At 42.9% G+C, this 26931-nt stretch overlaps 1 protein-coding gene across 1 annotated transcript; it reads right to left on the bottom strand.

Moving 5' to 3' along the window:
- Window positions 1-70: 70 nt before the first annotated feature.
- Window positions 71-7303, bottom strand: LOC306931286 (glutathione S-transferase P-like). The gene is made up of 8 exons (XM_079512599.1): window positions 7124-7303; window positions 6250-6436; window positions 5976-6011; window positions 3303-3409; window positions 3079-3166; window positions 2240-2343; window positions 1280-1381; window positions 71-435 (listed from the first exon to the last, which is right to left on the bottom strand). Coding segments are annotated over exons 2-8 (627 nt in total). The 5' UTR covers window positions 6251-6436; window positions 7124-7303; the 3' UTR covers window positions 71-246.
- Window positions 7304-26931: the final 19628 nt, after the last annotated feature.

The raw sequence follows: 26931 nt of genomic DNA, 5'->3' as shown, positions 1-26931 counted from the left end.
TTCATGATATAAATGTGAAATATACACATTTTTAAAGATTAGGATATCAAAAACACATTGACACATAATATTGTATATCACAGCAAAACTTTATTTTTTTGCAGAAAAACTATACACTATACACTTGCTTAAGTGTTCTTGTTCTTACTACCTATAAAAGCTATCTTTTTCCACAGTTGAGGTTTCAATAGTCAACAACAGTACACTACAGTAACATTAATTACCCTACAGCTCTTTTGGAAGGATTCATTGTTTGCCATTGCCATTGATTTGCAACTTTTTATGAGCATCAGAGTTAATGAAGGTCTTGATTTTCGGGCGGGCTGACATCTTCTTCACAAAGCCCTTCAGCGTGGGGAAGATATCCAGGCAGGTTGGGCACAGCTCCAGTTGGTTGAGCAGGAGGTCAAACAGGTTGTAGTCAGCATATGAAATCTGGACCGATATCATAATTAATTAGAATAATGCTTTGAAGATCATTCTCATTTTCACCAACAGCTAAACTGAGATACACTGCAGGTGGAAAGCTCCTCCTGTATACATCTAATAAAGTATGTAATGCAAATAAAATATCTAGTATACCATTCCCATTATAGCCCTATAACTGAAATAAATTAGCCTAGAGCTACTCACCATCTTTTGTTTATGCAGAATTACAGTACATTTCAAGCACAAACTCAATACAAAGACTGTTAACTGTGAGTGGACGACCCAATTAAGCATTACACTTGTTTACAAGAGGGTCCACCTTGTTCAATTCATCAAATGACTGAATACTATAACAGCATTGGTGCTTTTTCAGTATTGGGAACACACATGCACAGATGGAAAATAACCTGGTCCGTATGAAGTTGCACAATGATCCATGACCATCCCAAAATTAGTTTGATACCCTTGCTCTAGTGCCACCTTTCGTCCAATTCCCAGTTGGGTGTAAGGAGAACATGCATGCGGGGCTTTCATAATAGACTGTGGCAGCAATCTACTCAGGAACTATGCAAGATGGGAACGATGCAAATTGGGAACGCATGCCCCACCCGGTTATGTCTGTCTGCCTGTGTGTGTCCCTTTATGCCCATATGGAGATCACTGTATCTGTCTGTCCTTGTCCCTTTTATGCCCATATAGAGCCCTGATGCCATCATTATAAGCCCATATTTGGTCATGCCCATATATAAGCATATCGGTTGGATTGGAACAACTGGTGCCAAAACCGGTCTAGTACTATACTAAACACATTCTGAAACTGATTTCACCAACACATTTGCAGTCAGTTTACCTTGTCCCCAACCAGGAACCCGCTCTTGTTCTTGGCCATGAAAGCTTCAAATTTGTCCAGGCTGTTAGGCAGGTCCTTTATGTATGCAGCTTTGCCAGTCTCCTATTACATTGAGACATAATCATCAATTATGAATGTATATCAGATACTTTTATTTCTTTATTTCTGGCAATAGTTTTATTTAGATACTGTAGGAGAACGAAAGTCCATAGAGACAGGACGTTAAATGCAGCGAGGAGGAAAGACATGAATGCAACACATTAATCTGTCCAGAATCAAACTGGAGACCTTGCCACAATTTGGCATCGACTCACTGGAGACCTTGTCACAATTTGGCATCGACTCACTGACCCTGACTGCACCCAACTGTGCCTTGTTTTACATTTGAATCTTTCAGTCTTCATCAGAACTTGACAGATCAAAAGGTTGAAAGTAAAGAGCATTGACAGTAGGATGCCCTAATACATTTTCCTACAATGCTGTTCTACACTACACTTGCCAAGTGGCAAGAGAGACAGGTTTGAAAATACTGTTCTGACCGAACAGAATATATTAAAATGACAAACTCAATCACGATTACTCTGAAATTACTACTTAATTGTTACTGTACTAAATTAAATAACTTCAAGGTTTGTAATACGTTTCGTTGATGTTGGGAGGAAACCACCTAACTCCATTTTTGAGGTTTTTGACTTTACGTCTGTGTGTTGGTTAAAAAATATTGAACCAATGATTGAAAAGTATTAAAAAGGCTGCAGAAAAAAAGAACCATTCGGCCGAATAGTTTCGGTGGCCGAATATTCGGTGCTTCTCTACTCATAATAGACTAAATATATGCATGCTTGAAATTAATAATATGACAATGGCCGACAAACAATGGTGAGGAACAATGGACATTGGTCAAGGAAGTGTAGTTTCACATATGTGTGCAATGTAGTGTGTAGTTTCAGAGTGACTTACATATTCTTGGTAAATCATCTTTAAATATTTCAGCCGTAGGTCATCAACACCATCATTCATCATGTCAATGAGAGCAGCCTCCCTGACATCTTTGCCATAAGCACCTGAATGGGAAATTAGTCATCTTTTTAGTACTGTCTTTGTGAAAAAGGAAAACATTGATACTGAAATTACAACACACACTTTCACAACATTATAACATTTTTCCCTATGATGAAATATTCAGAGATAACCAGTGTTAATTAATGTAAAACAGTAGAACGGTTTGACAGTTTCACATATCTTGGACTCACACTGGACAAATAGACTTAGGTTTGATCAACACATCACATCTATCCAGTCATGTTTTCAGCAGACTCCATGTAATCTGTAAATTAAGATCATTATCTGTTGCTCCTCATCTTCTGCTATTATTGTACAAAAGCATTATTTAACCTGTTCTGCATGTTTCTACACCATACTGTCCATGCCTAACAGAAACAAACTTTTCAGTATTACCCGTATTACTTCTAAGATCATTGGACCTCCTACACCCACACTTTCTGAAATGAACAATAAGGCCATCACACGGCTAGCACTTTCGATATCAAATGACAGTGATCATCCCCTGTATCGCTTCCTTAACCTCATGCTATCTGGACAAAGATACAGAACCTTGCCTCAGGCTCGGGTATCAAACCTGCGACTCGCTGTCAGGATGCATTAGATCCTATACGATTTGTGGTCAGTGCCCCATATTAATAATTTGTCCTAATCCAAGATTGGTTTTGTTCAGCCAATGTAGGCTACTGGCTCAGTGATGATCGCTTTGTAAAACTCCTCAAAGAAGAAGAATTTACCGTGTTTGCATCCAAGGTATCTCAGAATGGCATTTGACTGATTCAAGGTCAAGTCTCCATCTTCAAATATGGGCAACTGGCCAAATACCTACATTTTATTCAATGGATGGGACAAAAAGAGTTACCTCAAACAACTGAATTTGAAGAAACAAGTTAGAATATCTTTCACAATTTTAAAGATAGAAAGAAAAGAATATATTATAAAGCAGACACCATCAACTCACACATCTAGCTTTCAGGTCTCCCTTCATCCATTCGTCAAAGTTCACAACGATTTCTTTCCATTCCTGGCCCTGGTCAGCTAGCATGATCCTCATAGCGCCACATCGGCCTGAAAGCACACACAACACATTCATTAGACCAGTGTTTCTCAGATAATGGTTCACAACGCAGAAATAGGTCACAAGACAGATGGTTGTTTTCAAAGAATAAAACCATTCCTGTGGTGCTCATAAAAGCCTGAGTAGACAATACAATTTCCCAAAACATGAAATATCCGTTTAACTGTAAAGAAAATCAATCTTGATATAGTATAAGTATAATCTGTCTGTCTGTCTGTCTGTCTGTCTGTCTGTCTGTCTGTCCCCGTGTGTATGTATGTATGTATGTATGTCCGTTTCAGCATGGGCAGCTGCAGTAGCGCTATGTGACCTGGGGTGGCATTGTTGGGCGGCACACACATCCATTGCCCACTGCAGAAGCACCAGGTCAGCCTGGGCTGAAACTTTCCATAATGTGTTATGATCCGGGCAAGGTCATGGGCATCCATCTGCAATGTTTTATACTTTAATATGTAACTTTTTCATGCCCACGCCCCAGGTCAAATTGGGCTGAAACCTTTCATAGTGGTGTGATGATCCGGGCAAGGTCATGGGCAACCTTTTTTAAATGTTTTATACTTTAATGTTTAACTTTTACACGACCAGTCACCAGGTCAGATTGGGCTGGAACTTTCCATGGCGGTGTGTTATGATCTGGGGAAGGTCGTACACAACTTTTTGAAATGTTTTATACTACAAAACATCAAAGTTAAGTCAATTTAGGGGCTTGGTTTGTAGAGAGGCTGTTTGGTGCACCTGCACATATGTTTCTCTTTTATTGACGTTACCTTTTTGTACCGTTTTCATTGTGCGAATAAATAAAACTAAATAAAACTAAACAAAAAGGTCACCTGTTCGCTTCCCGGTCCCGATTTATGTGTCAAAGTGTCGCTGAGCAAGACAAACCCCTAAACCGCTAACTGCTCCCCCTCTGAGTGCTCATCTATCTGAGCAGCCATCCGCTGGGTGAAGTTGAAAACTGAACTTTCAAATCAAAGGGACATGCTGCCTTGGCTGAAAGTTTGCCCAAATAAGTACACTTTTTTCATTCCCGATCCGATCCCGATAACACAATTTCTGTTAGCCGATACCGATACCAAATACCGATACCAGAGAATAATAATAATTTAAAAAAGGGAAAAAATATAGAAGCCAACTCTATGGACGGAGCAGAGCGGCGGTGTTTGTTTAGAGACAGATATCTCGTGTTGTGTTTATAGCAGACTCCTCACTCAAATGTGCACTAGTTTGGGCAACTCGAAAGCAAACTCCACATGCCCCAACATTTTATTTACTTGCCATAGTGTCAACCCCTTACCCCTGTGTCGGATCGTTGGTTAGACTGGCATATTCGCCGATACCGATATTGTTCCGATACCGATACAGTATCGGGAGATTCGGGACATACTCTACAAATAAGTTTGATGTTATCACAGTACTTTCTGCCTATCTACGCAATGACCAAAGTTGAAGATGTCTGTGTATGTGTGCCTGTTTTCCTGGACATGCACAAATATGGAGATAGGATCCCCCAAACTGTCCAAAGTTGGTGTGACACAGCTATGCACTGACTTCACAGACTGGGTACTGTACTGACGTCATATTTTGGCCTATTTGCACAAAGGCAATCTAGGATCTATTGCTGCACCTTATGTACAATATCTGTATCTGCTATTATGTTTAACCTCATGCTATTTTTTACCTTGTGTTCATACATGTCACTACAGTACGCTAATGTCATTCTAATTGTATACTGTATGTTTTTCCACTATACACAATTCAGGAAAAATTTGTTTTGACCTGTTTCATCCTTATTTCTATGGCTTTTCTTTCTACCTCTATTCTTCTCCCCTTTCTTGAAAACTACAATTCATGGAGCTTGTACGAAAAAAGAATTTCACCCCGTTCTTTACACCTGTAAACCTGTTAAGTGATTCTGATCTAAACTGCAGTGTGTGAACTCTGTTTTTCTTTTTTCCTTTTTTGCATCATGTGTGCATTCCAGTTTGTTTGGTATCACTTTGCCAAAACATAAATAACATCATAATCAGGATCACATTTTAAATGTTCTTTGTCAAGCTGCATTTTCATTCATCATGGCTCAGGGGTGCACTGCAGGCAGTATAAACATATACAGTTGGGTGCCACCGATATTGTCCCTTATCATTTGACCCATTTAGGCCTGACCTCAAAATTTAAAAAAAATCCTTCTAAATCCTCCAGTTTTCTGAAATAAATATTTTCACGATTTTTCAAAAATAGCAGACCTACAAGCTCGTAGCGCGCCACTCGGTGGCGCGCTATGAGCTTGTAGTTATCATGAATCATGCGTAGACTAAGAACATAACAGTGGAGTATCTATGTAAACTATACATACTATACTATACTATATAATATATTATACATGTGTACTATAAAGTGCTATGACTACATGAAGTGCAATTCTAGAGCTGTCTACGTAACAAGCCTTTAATGGGGGTTTGTTCTGATAAGCAAAAAATACATTTAACATTCCACTGATACATTTAATATTGTACTGTACAGTACATAGTAGATCAGACTATGGTTCTCACTTACCTCTCACTCCAAAGTATGTGATGGTGTATGAAGCCACTGTGGAAAGAAATAAAGGCAAGTGTTATAAAGACTCTATAATAAGTTCATGTTCATGTAACATGAACAAAATCAATGCTAAACACTCTCCTTGATTCTCAATATTCCCCTAAATTGAACATTAAAATCCACATTTAATCAAATTGACAGCAGTCTGATATTAGTACATATCTATCTATTTTCACAAATGTCTGCATGTGCAATTTCAGTTGATCAAATGACCTGTGCTCCAACTTACTTGTACTGAAAGAAGCATGCAGTATTTAAGGTGCACAGGAAGTCCGCAGCATGCAGAGATGTAACTAGTAGTATTATCGCTGAGATACTGTTGCAGTATGAAAAGACATGGCCCAGTCCTCTGATTTTTGTAAGGAGATTTTGTGTTGAGTCATGGTGACAAAGGTGCAAAAGGAGCCCACCTTGGCCTAAGGAAGGCGGAGTCAACACATTCATGTTGTGTTGGTTCCACCCACTGACGAGTAACGTGACCCGTGGGTGTCTATTTAAGTGGGTGGATCACTGACAACTTGAGTTTGACCAGATGAAGAGCCTTGGCTCGAAACATCGTCAATAAATGTATCTTTTGGAGCATATGAGTGTGCGGGTTCCCTCTCTTTTCCATATGTCATTTTTCGAACCCAGCACCTCCACAAAGTGATGTGCGTATTTTACTATAGTTTCTGGAGTCAACACATTCACCATATTTATTTATCATTCAGATGTCAGTGTCAAACCTAAGAATATAAGCAAGAACAATATTCATAGACACAATGAAAACAAATTAAGAATATAAAAAAAGAGAAAATGTAAGTATGTAAAGATAAACATATATAATGATTAATGCTACATACAAATGATGCAGATGCAGTAAAACTGACAATGGAGTATCAAATAGATAACAGAATGAATCAATAGATTATAGATACTTTTACTTTACATAACATAACACTTCTCCACGTTTTGCATGTAGGCCTATTTTTTCCTTTCCTTCCCCGCCCCCTTTATTTACCCAGGATAAGCACAATTAAGTGCTCATTTTCAGCAACGCCCTGTGCAAACAGTAACACACAGACAGACACACACATTCAACCCTGGGAGCTAACCAGTACAACCTCATTCGTATACTGCTGGCGACTAAACAGCTCCACTGGAGCAGTTGGGCACTTTAGCGGTGTTGGGTGAGTGATGACCAATCACTTCCCGATCCAGATTGTTCCTGCCCGTGCAGGGAATCGAACTGGCAACCTTTCGGCACCAAGGTCGCTCCTCTAACCCTTAGGCCACCGCTACCCCATGCTATTGTAAATATACAATTCCATGGGATACAGTAGCGAGCTACTGTAGAAGCAGGTGACAGAAACTAAAAGCTCAGTAAGCGTAAAGGGTGTAACCTGCCCAACTCGTTGGGAGAACATATTCTGTTCATATAACCTTAATCTGTTAATGCATCATTGATTAACACAAGGATTAGGGCATGAGCATGAGCATGAGCATGCCTTTGTGAGCATGCCTTCGTTAGTGTCAGGGTGAAAGTGTAGGAAGATTCAAGGGCATTTTACCTGTTTTCTATTCTTTCTGTGAAATAACAGACTATAGGCCGACTTTACACATATTATTCATCATGTTCAATACCATATAATGTTTTATTGTGTATGCTCTGACATAAGTGTTATAATTAGTCCATGTACAGTACATCTTAGTCCGTGTACTGGAACTTGTACTTGATATGTATTGTATACTGCCTGTACTGTAGCCTACTTTATGGATAGGCTACGAGAGACATCTCAGCACCAGCAAGGTCAGCCCTGCTGCATTAGTCATTATCATGTCACGTTTCTATGTCTCATGTCTTGTTGTCACGTCATTATGATTCAGCACTATATATGTTCCTGTTTGTGTAATAAACTTTGTGAACCCTTAGAGTGATACTGGTGGGTTCCAGATGTCGGGGAAAGGGAGTGGCAACACCACCTGTGAAAGACAAACAGCACAGTTTAGAGGGGTTATGCTATGGGTTTGAATTGTGTCACTGACAGAGTAGAAGAGTGCCACACAGTGAAACACATGAAAATGGCAATTGTAATTATGCTAATGGTATCCTGAGTTCTAAGAATGTAAATGTCATGGTTATGTTTCTCAATACTTACTTGTTCTCTCCTGTGTCCTACTCAGCGTGTGCGTGCTTATAATCCAGCATAGAACAACACAATCAAGAGTATCGTAGTGGCACACAAGAGAACAAGTGAGGTAGAACATCTGACTCATTTATCAACTGTGACAAAACACTACAAAAAAGGTAGCCAGTCAAGAACAATGATGAAAAAAGAGGCACTTTTGTTATAAGGAACATAAAATCATGTCGATATCGTCCGTGACTGTTTAAAGACAAAGGGTTATCAAGAAGTGAATATAGATCAAGGCACAGGGCTAACAAAAATAATCAAAAAATCACCCGTGTGAAGTGAGTGGTGCAACTCCGTGTGGGGGTGGGGGAGTTCCAGACCCAAATGAACGCACCCAGGGTGCCGGCGCGATTCCGGAAAGCCGCCCGCGTCCGAAACGGTTGAGAAATGACAGAGTTACCGTACTGTACCATCTACTGTACTGTACTGTACTGTACTGTACTGTACTGTACTGTATTGTACTGGCACACCCGAAACCACATATCTATATAATGACACTATAGATATGTTCTAGTTACGTTCTTAGCTTACGGACCACGCCCATGTCACTATTATTGTTTGTACACCTGCCAACATGACAAGCTATACGGTCCTCACACTGAAGTTCAGTGTTAAAGCTTTGAATCCATTCTGAGAGGAATTTGCAATGGAAACGTGGATGGTTGATATTTACAGCCAGTAGGCCTAGTATAGGCACACTTATTGCCACACACATTTTCTGATACCTTATCATGCTGTCATCGTAGACTGGACCATTACTAACATTAACCAAAACCCTAACCTAACCCTAACCTCACAGGAAGCCACGGATTAGTTTTAACCCGCCACGTGTGTCGGGAGGCACGAGTTTTAACCCGCAGCATGCGTGCGGACGGTGCGGCCACGCAGGTCTGACTAACGGGATGTCTGTCTTATGGGCAGTCCCCTGTAGTACGTAGTAGGGTAATAACCACACGGTTATTAGACCCAGTCCTGTTCATATCTGTCTTCATTCATCTCCACTGCACAGCATGCCATGTTTTATAGTGGAAAATAAAATCGATTCATAGGTTAATCGCGATGTGGATCATTATGAATCGATTCACAAATGTAAACTTTAATTAATTAATTAATTTAGTATGTTGCGACAGAATTCATATTTTAAAGAAAGCTGCTTAAAGTTTTTTGTTCATTTTTTGTAGTTTGGTTTTTATCATAATTGCACAGAGCAGCAGCCACATTTTGGTTGGTTAGCAGAAGTATTATTTTACTAAAAGGAATCGATATGAATCGATGATCGGTTTATAATCGAATCATAGCCATAATTTACCAGAGCCCTGTTAGTCAGCATTACCTGTTTCCACCTCTCACGACGAGGACGTAGGGTTGGATTTTGAGAGGCAATCTTTTGTAATTTTTTTGGGCGCCTCGTGGGTCACCAAGTAAGAGCACATACAGAAAAATTCCAATCTTTCCTTAATTCTTACCGCAGCTGACACCAGTTTGAATCTACATTACTGCATGTCATCATGGTATATGCACTCTTACTCTGTAAACATCTGGCTTTTCGGAATTAGTCTATGGACTTTTAATGTTAGGATTAATGTTTGTCAAACAAACATTACCAGGCGCCTTGGGGACATTGTAGCCTAATTGTTGTCTCCAAATTGATGAGGCCTCGTTATAGACTGTGTGGACAGTGTTAGAATCATAGATATATATATAAGAAAGCTAGATGGCTCACGCTCTGGCCAATAAGGGTCAATGTAGGCTGCAAATAAGGCCCTGACATAGGCAACTTCATCAACTCCTAGCTGTGGAAGTATAGCGCCCAGGATTACATTAGATAATTGACACTGGGATAAAAATTGAGGTTACATAAATTAATTTAGTTATGGAAAGATTAATTTATGTATCAATATAATGACTAAAAGCAATAATAATATAGCTAATTCCTAATTTTTTGTTATTAAAAATATATACACAGAAACATAATTTGTGTTGTATATTTTCGTTTAAATACTTAATGTATTGTTTTAATGTGCAAATTAATAGTTTTAGTTTTAGTACTTTTATTCTGAAGATTTCGGCCACCGGAAGTGTTATCCGCTCTGCCTAAAAAAAGGCTCCGTCTTTTTGGCAAATCTAGAACTTCCTGTTTGAGAGCTAGCAAATTTAAGACATCCGGTTGCTTTCAGAATAAAAGTGTAGTTAATTAAATAATTATTACATTACAGTTATTGTGAAGACACACATTATGTTTCTGTGTAAAAATAAGTAATGAAATAACGTAAAAAAGTTATCTAGAAGATGGATAAATGCCCAAGTCCATGCACTGGAGTGCCCAAGTCCATTCACTGGAGTGCATGGACTTTATAAAGTGGATGCTGGACAAAAATCCCTTCTATGTATCGACTAGTGTGACATATGCACATGTCCGGGGAGACCTCCTCTACAACACCACACCGTCTGCTAAGCAGCAGAGGTGTAAAACAAAATTGCACGCCATACAGCGAGGTCAGAGGTAAAAAAAGAAATATCCCATTTCCAGACTAAAGTGAACGCTGGACAAAAATCCCTGCTATGTATCGACTAGTGTGACATATGCACATGTCCGTGGAGACCTCCTCTACAACACCACACCGTCTGCTAAGCAGCAGTGTAAAACAAATATTGGCACGCCATACAGCGAGGTGAAAGGTCACTGTTTTTTTGGCAAATCTAAGCTAGCAAATATAAGACTAAAGTGGACGCTGGACAAAAGTCCCTGCTATGTATCGACTAGTGTGACATACGCACATGTCCGGGGAGACCTCCTCTACAACACCACACCGTCCGCTAAGCAGCAGAGGTGTAAACATTCTTTTGGCATGAGGTCAGAGGTAAAAAAATAAATCCCATTTCCAGACTAAAGTGAACTAAAGTGGACGCTGGACAAAGATCCCTGCTATGTATCGACTAGTGTGACATATGCACATGTCCGGGGAGACCTCCTCTACAACACCACACCGTCCGCTAAGCAGCAGAGGTGTAAAACAAAAATTGTTACGCCATACACCGAGGTGAAAGGTCACTGTTTTTTTGGCAAATCTAAGCTAGCAAATATAAGACTAAAGTGGACGCTGGACAAAAATCCCTGCTATGTATCGACTAGTGTGACATACGCACATGTCCGGGGAGACCTCCTCTACAACACCACACCGTCCGCTAAGCAGCAGAGGTGTAAAACATTTTTTGGCATGAGGTCAGAGGTTGAATGTTGAAAATGTCACCCAGCAGCTCAGATTCTGCAACGTCTATTGTGTCTGCAATGTCAGGACTGTCTCTAATGCATTCCTCTGACTGAAAAATGATGAAAATGTTGAAAAAATGATGAAAAATCACACCTGTCTGAACTGAGTGGTGCAATGTCTTATATAGTCTGATCAGCTATGTCAGTGACGTCACACACTAACCATAGCAACCATGCTCGTTTTTTTGACTGTGTCATGGCACCAGAGCAAAGGGATCCGGGAACCTGAACCTCAGGTGGACGGCCTGGAGGATGGACCCGGGCTGAGCAGGCCGGCCGGGAGGCAGAGACGAGACGAAGGACGCGTCTGGAGGTCGGCCGGGAGGCCGAGACGAGGCGAAGGAGGCGCCGTCTGGAGGTTGGCCGGGAGGCCGAGACGAAGCGAAGTAGGCGCCGTCTGGAGGTCGGCCGGGAGGCCGAGACGAGGCGAGGGAGGCGCCGTCTGGAGGTCGGCCGGGAGGCCGAGACGAGGCGAGGGAGGCGCCGTCTGGAGGTCGGCCGGGAGGCCGAGACGAGGCGAGGGAGGTGCTGTCTGGAGGTCGACCGGGAGGCCGAGACGAGGAGCTGTCTGGAGGTCGGCCGGGAGGCTGAGACGACGCAGCGGTGTCATCCGGCGGACGTCCTGGAGGCCCAGGAAACGGGGCTGCAGGAGACGAGGATGCTGCAGACTCAGGAGACGGGACCCCAGAAGACGCTGCAGACTTCGGAGATGGGACCCCAGAAGACGCTGCAGACTTCGGAGATGGGACCCCAGAAGACGCTGCAGACTCAGGAGACGGGACCCCAGAGGATGCTGCAGGCAGAGGCGAGGCCGGAGGTGCTGCAGGCAGAGGCGAGGCGCTGCAGGCAGAGGCGAGGCCGGAGGTGCTGCAGGCAGAGGCGAGGCCGGAGGTGCTGCAGGCAGAGGCGAGGTCGGAGGTGCTGCAGGCAGAGGCGATGCCGGAGGTGCTGCAGGCAGAGGCGATGCCGGAGGGGCTGCAGGCAGAACTGCAGGCGGAACTGCAGGCGGGACTGCAGGTGGAGGGGGCGGAGCTGCAGGCGGGACTGCAGGCGGAGGAGGCGGAGCTGCAGGTGGTGCTGCAGGTAGAACTGCAGGTGGTGCTGCAGGTAGAACTGCAGTTGGTGACTCTGGAGGTGCTGCAGGCTCAGATGGCAGCGTTGGGGGTGCTGCAGGCTCAGGCACTGGAGGCGGAGCAGGCACAGGAGGCGGGGCTGCAGAAGTTAGGGCTGCAGCAGGCGGAGCTGCAGGAATTAGGGCTGCAGGAGCTGCAGGAGCAGGAGACGTGGAGGATGCTGCAGACCCTGGAGACGGAACCCCAGAAGATACTGCACATCCAGGAGACGAGGAGGATCCAGGAGACGTGGAGGATGCTGCAGACCCTGGAGACGGAACCCCAGAAGATACTGCACATCCAGGAGACGAGGAGGATGCAGGAGACGTGGAGGATGCTGCAGACCCTGGAGACGGAACCCCAGAAGATACTGCACATCCAGGAGACGAGGAGGATCCAAGAGATGTGGAGGATGCTGCAGACCCTGGAGACGGAACCCCAGAAGATACTGCACATCCAGGAGACGAGGAGGATGCAGGAGACGTGGAGGATGCTGCAGACCCTGGAGACGGAACCCCAGAAGATACTGCACATCCAGGAGACCAGGATCCAGGAGACGTGGAGGATGCTGCAGACTCTGGAGATGGAACCCCAGTAGATACTGCACATCCAGGAGATGAGGAGGATCCAGGAGACATGGAGGGTGCTGCAGACGGATCTACCGGCAGGCTAGAGGGCGGAGAGCTGGGCAGTAGGGCGGTTTGGATGCCGGGCAGTGGGGTGCTGGGCAGTGAAGACCACTGGGGGTGTACGGAGCCATGGCGACCACGCCTTCTCCTGGCAGGCCCATGGTTCCCCACACAGAAGGCCAAGCGAGACCCTTCAAAAGGGTCCTGGGCTCGAGCTGGCTCAGAGTACACCGGGATTTTTGCAGTCTTGCAAAAATATGAAAATAAATCCAAAGGCTGGTTATTTTGTTGATCTGGGACAGGGCAGACAGATGAAAGGCTCACTACTCCAACTCTAATTGACTGGGTAGTTGACTGGGAAGCATGGGTGGTTTCAAAGTCCTTAAGCCTCTCACAGACCACATTCAGGTGGGGGACAAAATGGCTTACCCACGGCCTCTCCTTAAACCACTGCTGCTGGATAGAGATCTCCTCTTGGAGTGCAGCATGCAATGTAGGGGGTGAGGCCATGAAATGAGCAACCACATTTTCAAAGTCCTCCACCTTTAGGTGAAAAGGTCTTAACTCTGCTGGGTTCATAATTTAGGTCGGATCATTCTGTCACGGTGGCAAAAAGTATTGAACCCAAGTGCAGAGTCACGACCAGCAAGGCAGAGTGTAATTTAAGCATTTATTGAATAATGCAGAAAAAAGGCAAAACATATACAACTAGTAAATGGCAAAAACTAAGCAGTCCAAAAATGCAAAAACAAAGAGGTACAAGCAAATTACCAGAAGCTTCAAAGCATAGTCCAGGAACAAGGAACAAGGCAAGAGATCCCAGGTACAAACACATGACATGAAAGTATGATCCGACAAGGTGTGTGTGCAATGAGTCCAGTCTTATAGGTGGTGGGTTGATTGCAGTAGTGTTCACAGGTTTGTAATGGGCTGGGCTGATGAGAGTGGAACCAGGTGCTGTGTAACTGGGACTGAAGTGTGGAATGGGATGAGGGAGTGGCCGAAGTGGAAATACAGAAGGTGCTGCCACACTATCGAAAGAGCTGCGCACGTTCTCGGCTGCGCGCAGCTTAAATTCCGAGTTTTTAGACAGCTGGTGGATGGAAAAGAAGCTCCACCTCCGCGGACTTTTTGTGCGACGGCCAGATTCCCGGAAACGGTCTCCTCCGCGCAAAAAGTCTGCGGAGGTGGAGCTTCTTTTCCATCCACCTGCTGTCTAAAAACTCAGAATTTAAGCTGCGCGCAGCCGAGAACGTGTGCGGCTCTTTCGATAGTGTGGCAGCACCTAGACAGGGGGAGACTCAAACTATGACACAAGCTTGTAAAATGTAAAGCAATGTGATGTTCTTATGCCTAAATATATTAAAATCTAAGTTTCCTTAACCCCTAAAATATATCTTTATACTAGGGCTGTCAATCAATTTAAAATATTTAATCGTGATTAATCGCATGATTGTCCATTGTTAATCGCAAATGAATCACATATTTTTATCCATTCTAAATATACCTTAATTCAGTGGTTTTCAACCTTTTTCATATCAATATTTATTCTGCATTTGAGCCACGGGCCACCATTTGATGAGATTTAGCCTTGGCAGACCCAAACTAAAGAACAATTTACAATTTACAATTTAGGCATTTAGCAGACGCTCTTAATCCAGAGCTATTTACATTAAGCAAGAACAAAAAAAGGCATGGGAATACATCACATATATAAGAAGAATATGTCCACATTTGCATGCTGTATTGATGTTAGTAAATTAACTTAAGTAATGCAGATGTTTAACAATAATTGAACTGTCAATGTTCATTTGACTCTGTGACGCACATGATAAAATTGTGCAGAAACAAGCCATTGTGATTTTTTGGGTTTAATCCTTTTGGTAAATGTTGCATTTATATAGCTGCACTTACACTTGTATCCAAAGCGCTCTACTACTCTACTACTACTCTTCTATTCAACTGTACTTTCTGTGCTTTTTTGTATTCGTCCCAAGAAGGGGTCATCCCTATGTTCCCCAGGTTCTATGTTCCCCAGGTTAGGTTTCTGGTTTAAGGACTTCAGTGTTTTGTATATACAATTGTATGTATAAGTACAGAACAAAGAATGTTTGAGTCTGAGCAATTATGTTTTAGTTTATTTTATGCCAGTGTTAATTTTTAGTTGGCTAAGACTAGATAGTTTAAGTAGCCTAGGCAGGCCTAAAGTTCAATGGATTGTTCAAAGACTGAGCTTAAATCAGAATTTGCTACTAAAAGTAAGACTACGTTGCTAAAATACTTTTAGTCTTACTATAATGACTAGGTTAGGTTTCTGGTTTAGGTTTAGGTTTATTCTAAGTGGGGAACAAAGAACCTTTTTTGCATGGTGGGGAACATAGAACCTGGGGAACATAGGTACGCTCCCAACAAGAATTGAACTGGCACAATACATCTTGTAATCTTTTCCTGTTGGAAACCTCTGCTCTTGCTCTGTAAGAAGGTGCAAACTCACTAGGCTCTCCAGCCTCATGTGTCTCTTTAGACATGCTAATAAACTGGTCAGGCTACTACTTTGCCTCAACCCCCGAATCCAACTAACACCTGCACACTTTGAAAGGCTGTAATGGCTTAGGGTTGACAACAGAGTACAGCATCTTGCAATGGGTCTGGTCCACAAGATTCGCTACACCACCAAGATACCCATGTACCTGTCTAAATTTTTCCTTAATGTCAACGAATTTCACACCCACAACACTAGAGGGAGTTCAACAAACCATGTTCAAGCCAGATTCGGCACAAACAAGGGATTAATTTATTTTTGCTCCTATGCCACCAAAATGGCATAGGAGCAAAACCGCTCTCAAAGACCCCCCTTAAAATCTGAACCCCCCGCCCCCTTTCCCCATTACTGTATATGTTTCCTTTCCTTTTATACCTATTTACATGGTTTCCTGTTTTTGAGTGGTGTAAACCACTCCTACAACTGGCTTTTGTGTGCAGAAAAAAATGAGCATGGTTGCTATGTTCAAAATAATTTCTGACGTAATTAAATCACACCCGGGTGAACTGGATGACCGTAGCAACCATGGTCATTTTTTCTGCACAAAAAAAGCCAGTTGTGAAATCACATCCGGGTGTGATTTCATTACGTCAGACATTACGTCAGACCACAGCTGATCATGCTATATAAAACCTTACACCACTCAGTTCACACAGGTGTGATTTTTTAAGACTAGAAGTGTATATTTGTACGTCTCTAAATGTTCTGAAATTGAAAATGGTGGACCCTGTTGTGAACAAGGAAAAAAATACAAGATATATTGTACCAGTTCAATTCCTTTCCAGAATGGAATTTCAAGTACTGTACTTGGAATGGAATTTCCAGAACAATGGAGGGGAGTAAGCCATTCATTATCCATGCATAATTTTCATTTGACCAACACAAACTGGTTCTAACTGGTTCTAAATGTTCTCCTTTGACAAACAATGTTCTAATATGAGAAATAAGGTAAAATAAACATGAAATAAACACGGGCGGGGCGAGATATCCGTGAGTTGGGGCGAGATAGCCACGCTGTAAAATAAACATGAAATAAACACGGGCGAGATAACTGCGTTGGGGAGATATCCGTGAGTTGGGGCGAGCTGTCCACGCTTTGGGGGCGGGCTCTCCACGGCTCGGGGCGAGCCGTCTTCACTTTTCGAAATTCTGTGGCGAGCCGTCTTCACTTTTCGCTGGGGCGAGTTGGAAAAGGGGCGAGATGACCTGGTACCGGCCAGAAGAGGCATATAGCGGGGGTTCATGTGGTTATAAATGCTACTCAATGATGTCATGATGTTTTCATTGTCAAAAGAATATTGTCAAGGTGGTGCACTGTTTTCATATTGCTGGATAATATGGTGCGGTGGGAGAGGAGAGGAATCAGTTATGTTGCATTAATTTATTGATAATCATTAGGCCTATAGCCTATGTTATTTAAAGAGAATAACCTATCATAACACGAACATAGGCCTAAATGCCTGCAAACATATTGTCATTAACCTATTCATTCATTCATTCCTTCATTCATCCATGAAGACAAAATATATATCTATTTAAATAACATTATTTTATAGAATTGCGACAAATGCATAAAAGCTCCATCATTATGTGTTTAGAATAATTTGCAATCCACAATCATTGGGGAGGGAATAACCTGACTGTGTCAGATGGTGGCAGTATTGAGTTCACGAGTAGTCTACTGTCCGATATCATCACTGGGGAGTAGGGAGTAGGTAGTAGGGACTATGAATTCGGATGCAGCCACTGATTTCGGACGAATCCTTGGTTTGTGTTCATGGTAACCGGTGAAAACTTCCTGTACTTCACACACACAACACAGTTACGAGATGGAACACTTCATTTTACTCAAGGAGTTTCAACTTTATTGAATTTTAATTTTAACATAATAGTTCAAAACATTCGCACACCTACATATCAAACAGAAAAACACATTATAAATTTTAACATGAATGAGATGTTCACGTACTTTTACGTAAAGACTCATGGTGGGGCTATATCTTGTACCACCCCTTAACCCTTATCCCTAAACTTATTTGCAAATTTTTACTATTTAAAAAAACCTTTTAAAATAGTTCAAATAGCTCTACATAGATCTACAAGCTCACAACGTGTAGATGTAGATTGGCTAGTTGAACTATTTTAAAATGATTTTCAAAATAGTAAATAGGTGGCGCAAGACTAGGGCCCAGACTCAAAGGGATAGCATCAAAACAAAAGTCCTTTGCGGTTTTGTTTAGATTTCAGGCCCTATCAATTCATAGACATAACATGAAAAACAACAAAATTCAATATAATCAGAAACAATAATACAAAATAAAACATATATGTACAGAGTGGAGTGTTTAAGGGAGAAGTGATCCTTTCCTCTCCCTCCGGCCTGCTGAAAGGTGGATTTTTAGGCCTGTTTTAAAAGATGCAGGTGAGCTGCATTATTTTGAGGGAGGGGGTAAATTTTTTTCCCTACTTGGTCTGTGTCTCATAGGAGGGCTGTGGGCAGTTCAGAAACCAGTCTGTCTCATATGAGGGCTGTGGGCAGTTCAGAAAATTTATATTTATAAATATATATTTATAATCTAAAAAATCAAACAATGATGTCACTGGAAGATGGGTGAATCTAAAAATGAAATCTATGAAAATCTGCTGGGGGGGGGGGGGGTCCCTGCTTCATCTCTCTCAGCCAAGGGGTCCTTGCCGTGAATAACGTTGAAGACCCCTGGTATAGGGATTATACGTCTAGGTATACTTTAATATTTATTGATGGTGTCTCCTGTTCTGCACCAGGCGGGATGATTCAGATTGTATTATGTATATACTTTATTCTGTGCCCTGTATCTGTGACCTTTACTGTGGTGCTCTCTCAAAACCCTTTAGAGATCCACCTCGTACACAGGAGGTCTCCTGCCTCTTACTGCCCTATCAGCACCTCCTCGTACACCCACATCATCATACAGGAGGTGTTCTGACTCCTCACTGGGTGCAGCTTCGGCACCTCCTCGTACACCCACATCATCATACTGATGGTATTCTGTCTCCTCACTGGGTGCAGCTTCGGCACCTCCTCGTACACCCACATCATCATACTGGTGGTATTCTGTCTCCTCACAGAGTGCAGCTTCGGCACCTCCTCGTACACCCACATCATCATACTGGTGGTATTCTGTCTCCTCACTGGGTGCAGCGTCAGCACCTCCTCGTACACCCACATCATCATACTGGTGGTATTCTGTCTCCTCACTGGGTGCAGCGTCAGCACCTCCTCCTACACCCACATCATCATACTGATGGTATTCTGTCTCCTCACTGGGTGCAGCGTCAGCACCTCCTCGTACACCCACATCATCATACTGGTGGTATTCTGTCTCCTCACTGGGTGCAGCGTCAGCACCTCCTCCTACACCCACATCATCATACTGATGGTATTCTGTCTCCTCACTGGGTGCAGCGTCAGCACCTCCTCGTACACCCACATCATCATACTGGCGGTATTCTGTCTCTTCACTCAGTCCGGCTTCAACGTCGGAACGAGCAAATTCGTTATAATAAACTATCTCTACGCTCTCCCGTCTTACATTATAATAAACCACGCCAATGTCCTGCGCTCCCGCACGCCGCCTTCTGATGACCTGGAGAAACACAGCAGTGCCCGGCTTTAATAAACCGGCTCTCTTAAATTAAAAACGTCTGACATTTACATTGCAGTGTTATGTTGAATAAAGAAGTATAATTACCTTCCAGAGACGATAGAGGACAGGAATTATCAGGATCGAGAGCAGCAGCACCATGACTGTACATGTGAGAACGTTAGATGTCAGATGAGAAGCTGTGAGGGAAATATGTTAAATATGTTAGAACATCAAACATCATTCAAAAGAACAGCGTAAAGATTGCTTGCTTGAGTTTCAAATTGTGACTTGAAAAGACCACATTTCGTGTTACCTGTGACAGTGATAGAGAGGACCTCGCTCTTAGAGGAGAAGTTGTGAGAGAAAACGTGGATGTGATAAACACAGATGTAACTTCCCTGGTGTGTGTGGTTTGCTGCAGGAAACAGGAATGTGGCAGAGTGATTGACAGCTGTCTGGGTATGGTTCTGAGTTCTGCTGCATCCAGAGATGTTGTGTGTTGCATTCAGTGACGCTGTGTGTTGTGTTGCATCCAGAGATGTTGTTTGTTGTGTTGTGTCCAGTGATGCTGTGTGTTGCGTTATGTCTAGTGGTGTTGTGTGTTGTGTTGTATCTAGTGGCGTTGTGTGTTGTGTTGTATCCAGCGATGTCTGTTGTGTTGAATACAGTGGTGTTGTCTGTTGTGTTGTATCTAGTGGCGTTGTGTGTTGTGTTGTATCCAGAGATGTCTGTTGTGTTGAATACAGTGGTGTTGTCTGTTGTGTTGTATCTAGTGGTGTTGTGTGTCGTGTTGTATCCAGTGGCGTTGTGTGTTGTGTTGTATCCAGTGATGTTGTGTTGGATGCAGTGATGTTGTGTGTTGTGTTGGATACAGAGTGATTGACAGCTGACTGGGTGTAGTTGCGCGTGGTGTTGGATCCAGTGAAGGTGAGGTAGAAGAAGCCTCCTGGGTACTGTGGCAGGATGGAGCATCTGATACTGAAGCTGAAACCCTCAATCACCTGCTGCTGGCTTTCAGAAATGGAGTGTACTAAGGTTCGCACTGATGTTGTGTGTTGTGCTGTATCCAGTGATGTGTGTTGTGTCGTATCCAGTGATGTGTGTTGTGTTGTATCCAGTGGTGTTGTGTGTTGTGTTGTATCCAGTGGTGTTGTGTCTTGTGTTGTATCCAGTGATGTGTGTTGTGTCATATCCAGTGATGTGTGTTGTGTGGTATCCAGTGATGTGTGTTGTGTCGTATCCAGAGATGTGTGTTGTGTCGTAGCCAGAGATGTGTGTTGTGTCGTAGCCAGAGATGTGTGTTGTGTCGTATCCAGTGATGTGTGTTGTGTTGTAGCCAGTGATGTGTGTTGTGTCGTATCCAGTGATGTGTGTTGTGTTGTATCCAGTGGTGTGTGTTGTGTTGTATCCAGTGGTGTTGTGTCTTGTGTTGTATCCAGTGATGTTGTGTTGGTGGAGCAGCTGATCACATGCAGCTCCTGCTGCTGGCTTTCAGAAATGGAGCGTACAAAGGTGATGATAGGCTTAAACAGCAGATCTGGAACAAGACAGAGGCGATTGGCTGAAATTGGTAATACAGTAGATTTGACTGTATGACCAGTTTAATTATAAGATATTGTACTGACAGATAGATGAGATAATGTATATATAATAATGTCATTGTTGAAGTCATTGTTTTACCTGAACAGATAATCTCCAGTCTGGCAGTGGAATTGCCAGACCTCTTTGTTCCACACTCCCTCAGTGAAGACTCAGACCCAACACAAGAAGCTGAAATCCACCATACAGGTTCATGTGTAGAAGCAGAAGTCCTTTCTCTTGATACAGCAGAGCCACACTCCAGAAGTCGACACACTACAGATGATGACTTCAGGTTCCAGTCAGACCGACCATCCACTGGTCTCCACTCTCCCTGGTGTTTCATCTCCAGTATTCCAATACACTTACTGGTTCCCCTCACCAACCTGACATTGTCAGACTCTGTACAGAGACCAGAGAGTAAACAGTAAAGATTCATATTTATTTATTCATGAAATAATAATCCAAAGTTCCAAACCAAATGTTTAGCCTGTCTTTTACCTGAGCAGGTGAGTCCAACAGACTTGTAAGGTGAGCTTGTGTTTCTAGTTGAGTCTGAAGTTCCACAGTCCAGGAGAACAGACTCGTTGCCTTTACACTGGAACTCTTTGGTCCACATTGAAACATTGGCTTCTCCATAGAGCGCCCCCTGGAGGACTGAAGGAGGCCCACATCCTAACTGCCTACAGACCACCTCTGCATCCTGCTGGTCAAAGTCACCTTCACACACTGTGACCCAAGACTCATTAGACTTCACCTCCACTCTGCCTGAACACACACTAGGACCATTCACCAACCTCACAGACTCTGGAGACAGAGAGAGAGAGAGAGAGAGAGAGAGAGAGACATTTCAAGTCACTGACGATAAAGGCATAATAAAACAAGAAAAATGAAAGCAATAACAAGCCCAGAGACATTATGTGCAAGATGAATGTTACATACTGTAGCATAATAGTATAGTAAGGCATAATGCCCCATCAGAACATTCCACACATGTTATTTTCACAAACAGCAAATAATGGCTCCGAATGGTTTAATAATTGATCAGGGCCAGTGTTTCCCGTGGCTTTGTCAGACATTACTGTCGTTGAAGTAGTAGTTTGTTACCTGAACAGTTCACCTCCAGTACGTACAAGGAGGTGGAAGACATCTTATTTCCACAGTCACTCAGAGAAGACTCAGACCCAACAGAGTGAGGTGTTATCCTCCATGCAGGTTGATGTGTAACACCAGAACTCCTCTCTGTTGAAATGGCAGAGCCACAGCCAAGGTGTCGACACACTACAGATGAGGACTGCAGGTTCCAGTCAGACCAACCGTCCACTGGTCTCCACTCTCTCTGATGTTTCATCTCCAGTATACCAGCGCAGTTACTGGTTCCTCTCACCAACCTGACATCATCAGACTCTGTAGAGACAAGAGAGTAAACGCAATAAATAAAACAAACAAACAAACAAATACAAAAATAAAATAAATAAATAAATCACAACCATGTGAAGTGAGGGGCACTCTTATCTTCATACATCATCTCATTCTGGCCATTCACAATTTCTATCTTAACTTTTCTGTCCTCAAGTCCTTTTTATCTCAAGTCCTCAAGGCTAATCCTCAAGGCTAATCACTTGTGGCGTCCTCACTTCACACGAAAGGGCGCTCTTATCATCATGCACCATCACACATCACATTCTGTGCTTAGCCAATCAAATCATCACAAATGTAATTCTGGCCAATCACTTTTGGTGTCTTCACTTTTCTGCCCTCACTTGTATCTTCAATATGTACTTTGCTCAGCCAATCAAATCATCACTATGGGGTGATCAGCCAATCATCAGCCAATGTTTGTGTTCACACAGATCCACAAAGCTGGGCATCAAAAATAAAATCACACCCCAGTGTGAAGTGAGCGGTGCCGTTGTTGAGTTAATCTGCTGCACCCACTATCAAGTGGGGGGGTGGGATTAACATGCAAGGGGAAAAAAAATGTTATTACTCTCATTATAAAATGATTATCCAAATTAAAAGGTGTCTTTTACCTGAGCAGGTTAGTTCAACAGACTTGTCCGATGAGCAGGTGTTTCTGGATGAGTTTGAGGCGCCACAGTTCCGGAGAGCTGTCTCAGTGCCTTCACACTGGAACTCTTTGGCCCACATTGGAGCCTTGACTTCTCCATAGAGCGCCCCCTTGAGGGCCGAAGAAGCTCCGCAACCAAGCTCCCTACAGACCACCTCTGCATCCTGCTGGTCAAAGTCACCTTCACACACTGAGGCCCACGACTCATTAGACTTCACCTCCACTCTGCCTGAACACACCCTAGGACCATCCACCAACCTCACAGACTCTGGAGAGAGAGAGAGAGAGAGAGAGAAAGAGAGAGAGAGATTATACAATGATGTTAGTGATCTACAAGAGAATGTATGAATGCATTATGGATGTAAATTGAATCTAATCACATCAGAGGAAAGTCAACATTGTTTTACTGAAACCCTAAACAATAAAGTAATTAATATGGAAATATATAATCAATAAATCAAAACACAAATAACTAATCATCATCATCATCATCACGAGATCTTCCCCAGTAGCTCTTGAGACTAAAGGCCTTTTCTAGTCACTGCACTCATAAGCATGCACACACGCATAAACACACATGTACACACAAGCACGAAGACACTTAAGCACACACGCACGCAAGCGCACATACATACACGCACACACACAGATGAAATGAGAGACTGTAAGGACTGCTGTCATTGTGTTACCTGAACAGTTCACAGTGGGTTTGCCTGTAATCAAACCTTTCCGTGTGACATGATTCTCCATTATGACACAGACGCTCAGTGAAGACTCAGACCCAACACAGTAAGGTGTAATCCTCCATACAGGTTGTTGTGTGAAACCAGAAGTCCTTTCTGTTGAAACGGCAGAGCCGCAGTCCAATTGTCTGCACACTACAGATGAGGACTGCAGGTTCCAGTGAAACCCACCGTCCACTGATCTCCACTCTCCCTGGTGTTTTATTTCCAGTATACCAGAACAGGTACTGGTTCCTCCCACCAACCTTACATCATCAACCACTGTAAAGAGACAGGTGAGTAAACATTTTAAACAGTATCACTTTATAATAAACATGAAAGATCACACTTGTGTGAAGTGAGGGGGGCTCTTATCATACATCATCCCATTCCGGCCAAGCACAATTGGCGTCCTCACTTTTCTGTCCTCACTTTTAGCCTCAATTATGTGGCACACACAGACACAGAACTATACTAGCCTATACTAATATCCTATAGCTAGCACCCCTCAAAAATGATTGCAGGGTGTAGCTTGTCTTTACCTGAGCAGGTGAGTCCAACGGTCTTGTCAGGCAAACAGGTGTTTCTGGTTGAGTTTGAGGCTCTACAGTCCAGGAGAGCAGACTCAGTGCCTTCACACTGGAACTCGTTGGTCCATATTGGAGTGTTCACTTCTCCATAGAGCGCCCCCTTGTGGGCCGAAGCAGCGCCGCAACCAAGCTCCCTACAGACCACCTCTGCATCCTGCTGGTCAAAGTCACCTTCACACACTGAGGCCCATGACTCATTAGACTTCACCTCCACTCTGCCTGAACACACATTAGGACCATCCACCAACCTCACAGACTCTGGAGAGAGAGAGAGAGAGAGAGAGAGAGGGAGGGAGGGGGGGGGGGGGGGGGGGGGGTTATGTTAAACAAACATTATGTTGTAATTGATGTTGTAAGATGATAAGAGCGCCCCTTACTTCACATGGGTGTGACCTTTTTAAATCACACTTGTGTGAAGTGATGGGGCGCTTCGCATCCTGAAACAAACATTGTACAAACAGTCCATTTGGCTGCCACATGACATCATGAGTGGTTTTATTTTTGTGTTTACATCACTAGACAAGTTTTTTAAATGTTTAGTTTTATATTGGATTCAACTTCGTCTCTGTGCTGTACGGCCGACGGCCACTTATAGGTCTCTGTTGCTAGGTAACCGATGTAAAGGCAGTGAACCGGAAGCGAAACAGTCTCGCTCCGCCTGCTTTAACACATCCCTTGTCAGGTATTCATTAATTCTTCCCTAACTGCCAGCGTTTTTCAGTGAAACCCTTATTTTGAAGGTTCCGCTGGAACTAACGTATACAAGTACAAGCAGTGAAATATGTCCTAGTATCTTTTAGGCACTACAGGGTTCCCTCTACACTTGTTTCTACTTGTGTGATTCTTTAACTTGTTTGTTGACTACAATTCATGCTTACTTAGTGTATTCTGATCACACATGTAAATTGCTCTGTATTATTTAATTGTGGACTTCACATGAAGAGGAAAGGCATATTTGAAATAGCATGTTGATGATAACACAACTTTTACATTGTTGATGCATATACTGTTTAATGCTTTTACCTGAACAGTTGAGCTTCAGTGTAAGAGTGGAATTATACGACTTTACTGGTCCACACTCCATCAGTGAAGACTCAGAGCCAACACAGGAAGATGGAATCACCCATCCTAGTTGACGTGTAGAACTAGAAGCAAATTCTGTTGAAAGAGCAGATCCACAATCCAACTGTCTACACACTACAGATGATGACATCCTGTTCCAGTCAAACCATGCCAACACCGGTCTCCACTCTCCCTGGTGTTTCATCTCCAGTATACCAGTACAGCTACTGGTTCCTCCCACCAACCTGACATCTTCGGACTCTGCACAGAGTAATAATCAGTAAAAACGGATTACATTCATTACAATACCTTGGACAATGCAATATAAAAATCAGTTTCAATTTTGTTCACCTGTTGAGTTGTGAGTTGGTTTTAGTTGGAGAGCTGAGGGGAAAAATAATGAATAAATTAGTTTCACTCTAACGATACACTGGAAATGAAGTCTGGAAATCTCTGTTGGAAGTGTTATTGAAGATGGATGGATATAACGTGTCTGTCTGTCAGTACAGGTATGTACTGTGAGGGCATTAGCAGCAGTTAAATTAACAGGTGTGTTCAGTATAGTCATTAGCAGGACAGCAGTAAAATAAACAGGTGTGTTCAGTATAGTCATTAGCAGGGCAGCAGTAAAATAAACAGGTGTGTTCAGTATAGTCATTAGCAGGACAGCAGTAAAATAAACAGGTGTGTTCAGTATAGTCATTAGCAGGACAGCACTGGCCCAGGAGGAATAGGAAGGTTCCCGGTTCGATCCCGGGCTCTCCCTGTGTTATTGTCCAAGTGTCCTTGAGCAAGACACTGAACACAAAAATAGCTGATCTACAAGCCCACAACGTGTCGCAGCACGACGCATTGTTAGCTTGTAGATCGGCTATTTTCAGCATGCAACTAATTTTAAAATGACTTATAGTGGATCTCTTGTCCACTAGTCCCTTCCTAGCATTTTAGTCTAGTTTTTATTTGTTGACGAAATTGTCAATATATTTAGTCATCGTAGCTTAGTTTTCATTTAGTTTCCATGTAGTTTTCGTCAGTGGAAAAAGCTAGTCGACGAACATTTTTAGTTAGTATTAGTCGACGAAATCAACACTGCCCGGGAGACACGATGAATGTCATCTAAAATGATCAGTGATGATAATATGTGTGTCATTTTCAGGGCCCTGTCGTCATGGAACTGCAGACCTATCGTTACCATGGACACAGCATGAGTGATCCTGCAGGTGTCAGGTAAATAAATAAAAGCTACACCCACTTATGCTACTTTTTAAATGTATTCTTTAATTTCACACTGAAACATTCACTGTGTTGACGCCCAGTGCTCTTGATATCTCACTGTAGTCTTCTTTGATTGATTGAATACTTTATTCATTGCTTATTTCTTTACTGCGTCGGAATAGCATAATACCGCCCAAACTGCTCCCAAGTTGCATGGTTTCCTCTGCTATCAGTGTGTGGATGGGTGAATGTGTAACGCACATTGTTAAGCACTTTCAATAAAGGCGCTATATAAATGCACCATTCACCATCATAAAAG

Source organism: Electrona antarctica, assembly GCF_951216825.1.
Source record: "Electrona antarctica genome assembly, chromosome: 10".
In the NCBI taxonomy this organism is placed as follows: domain Eukaryota; kingdom Metazoa; phylum Chordata; class Actinopteri; order Myctophiformes; family Myctophidae; genus Electrona; species Electrona antarctica.
The sequence above is the reverse complement of the archived record's forward strand: the minus strand, read 5'-3'. Positions and strand labels throughout refer to the sequence as shown.

What these genes read in the sequence shown, in the direction of transcription:
- LOC306931286 (XM_079512599.1), bottom strand. An exon ending in CACATACTTTGGAGTGAGAG is followed by an intron (nt 3,410 to 5,975) that starts GTAAGTGAGAAC and finishes GTGTGCTTTCAG; the next exon opens with GCCGATGTGGCGCTATGAGG. An exon ending in AGATGATTTACCAAGAATAT is followed by an intron (nt 1,382 to 2,239) that starts GTAAGTCACTCT and finishes TCAATGTAATAG; the next exon opens with GAGACTGGCAAAGCTGCATA.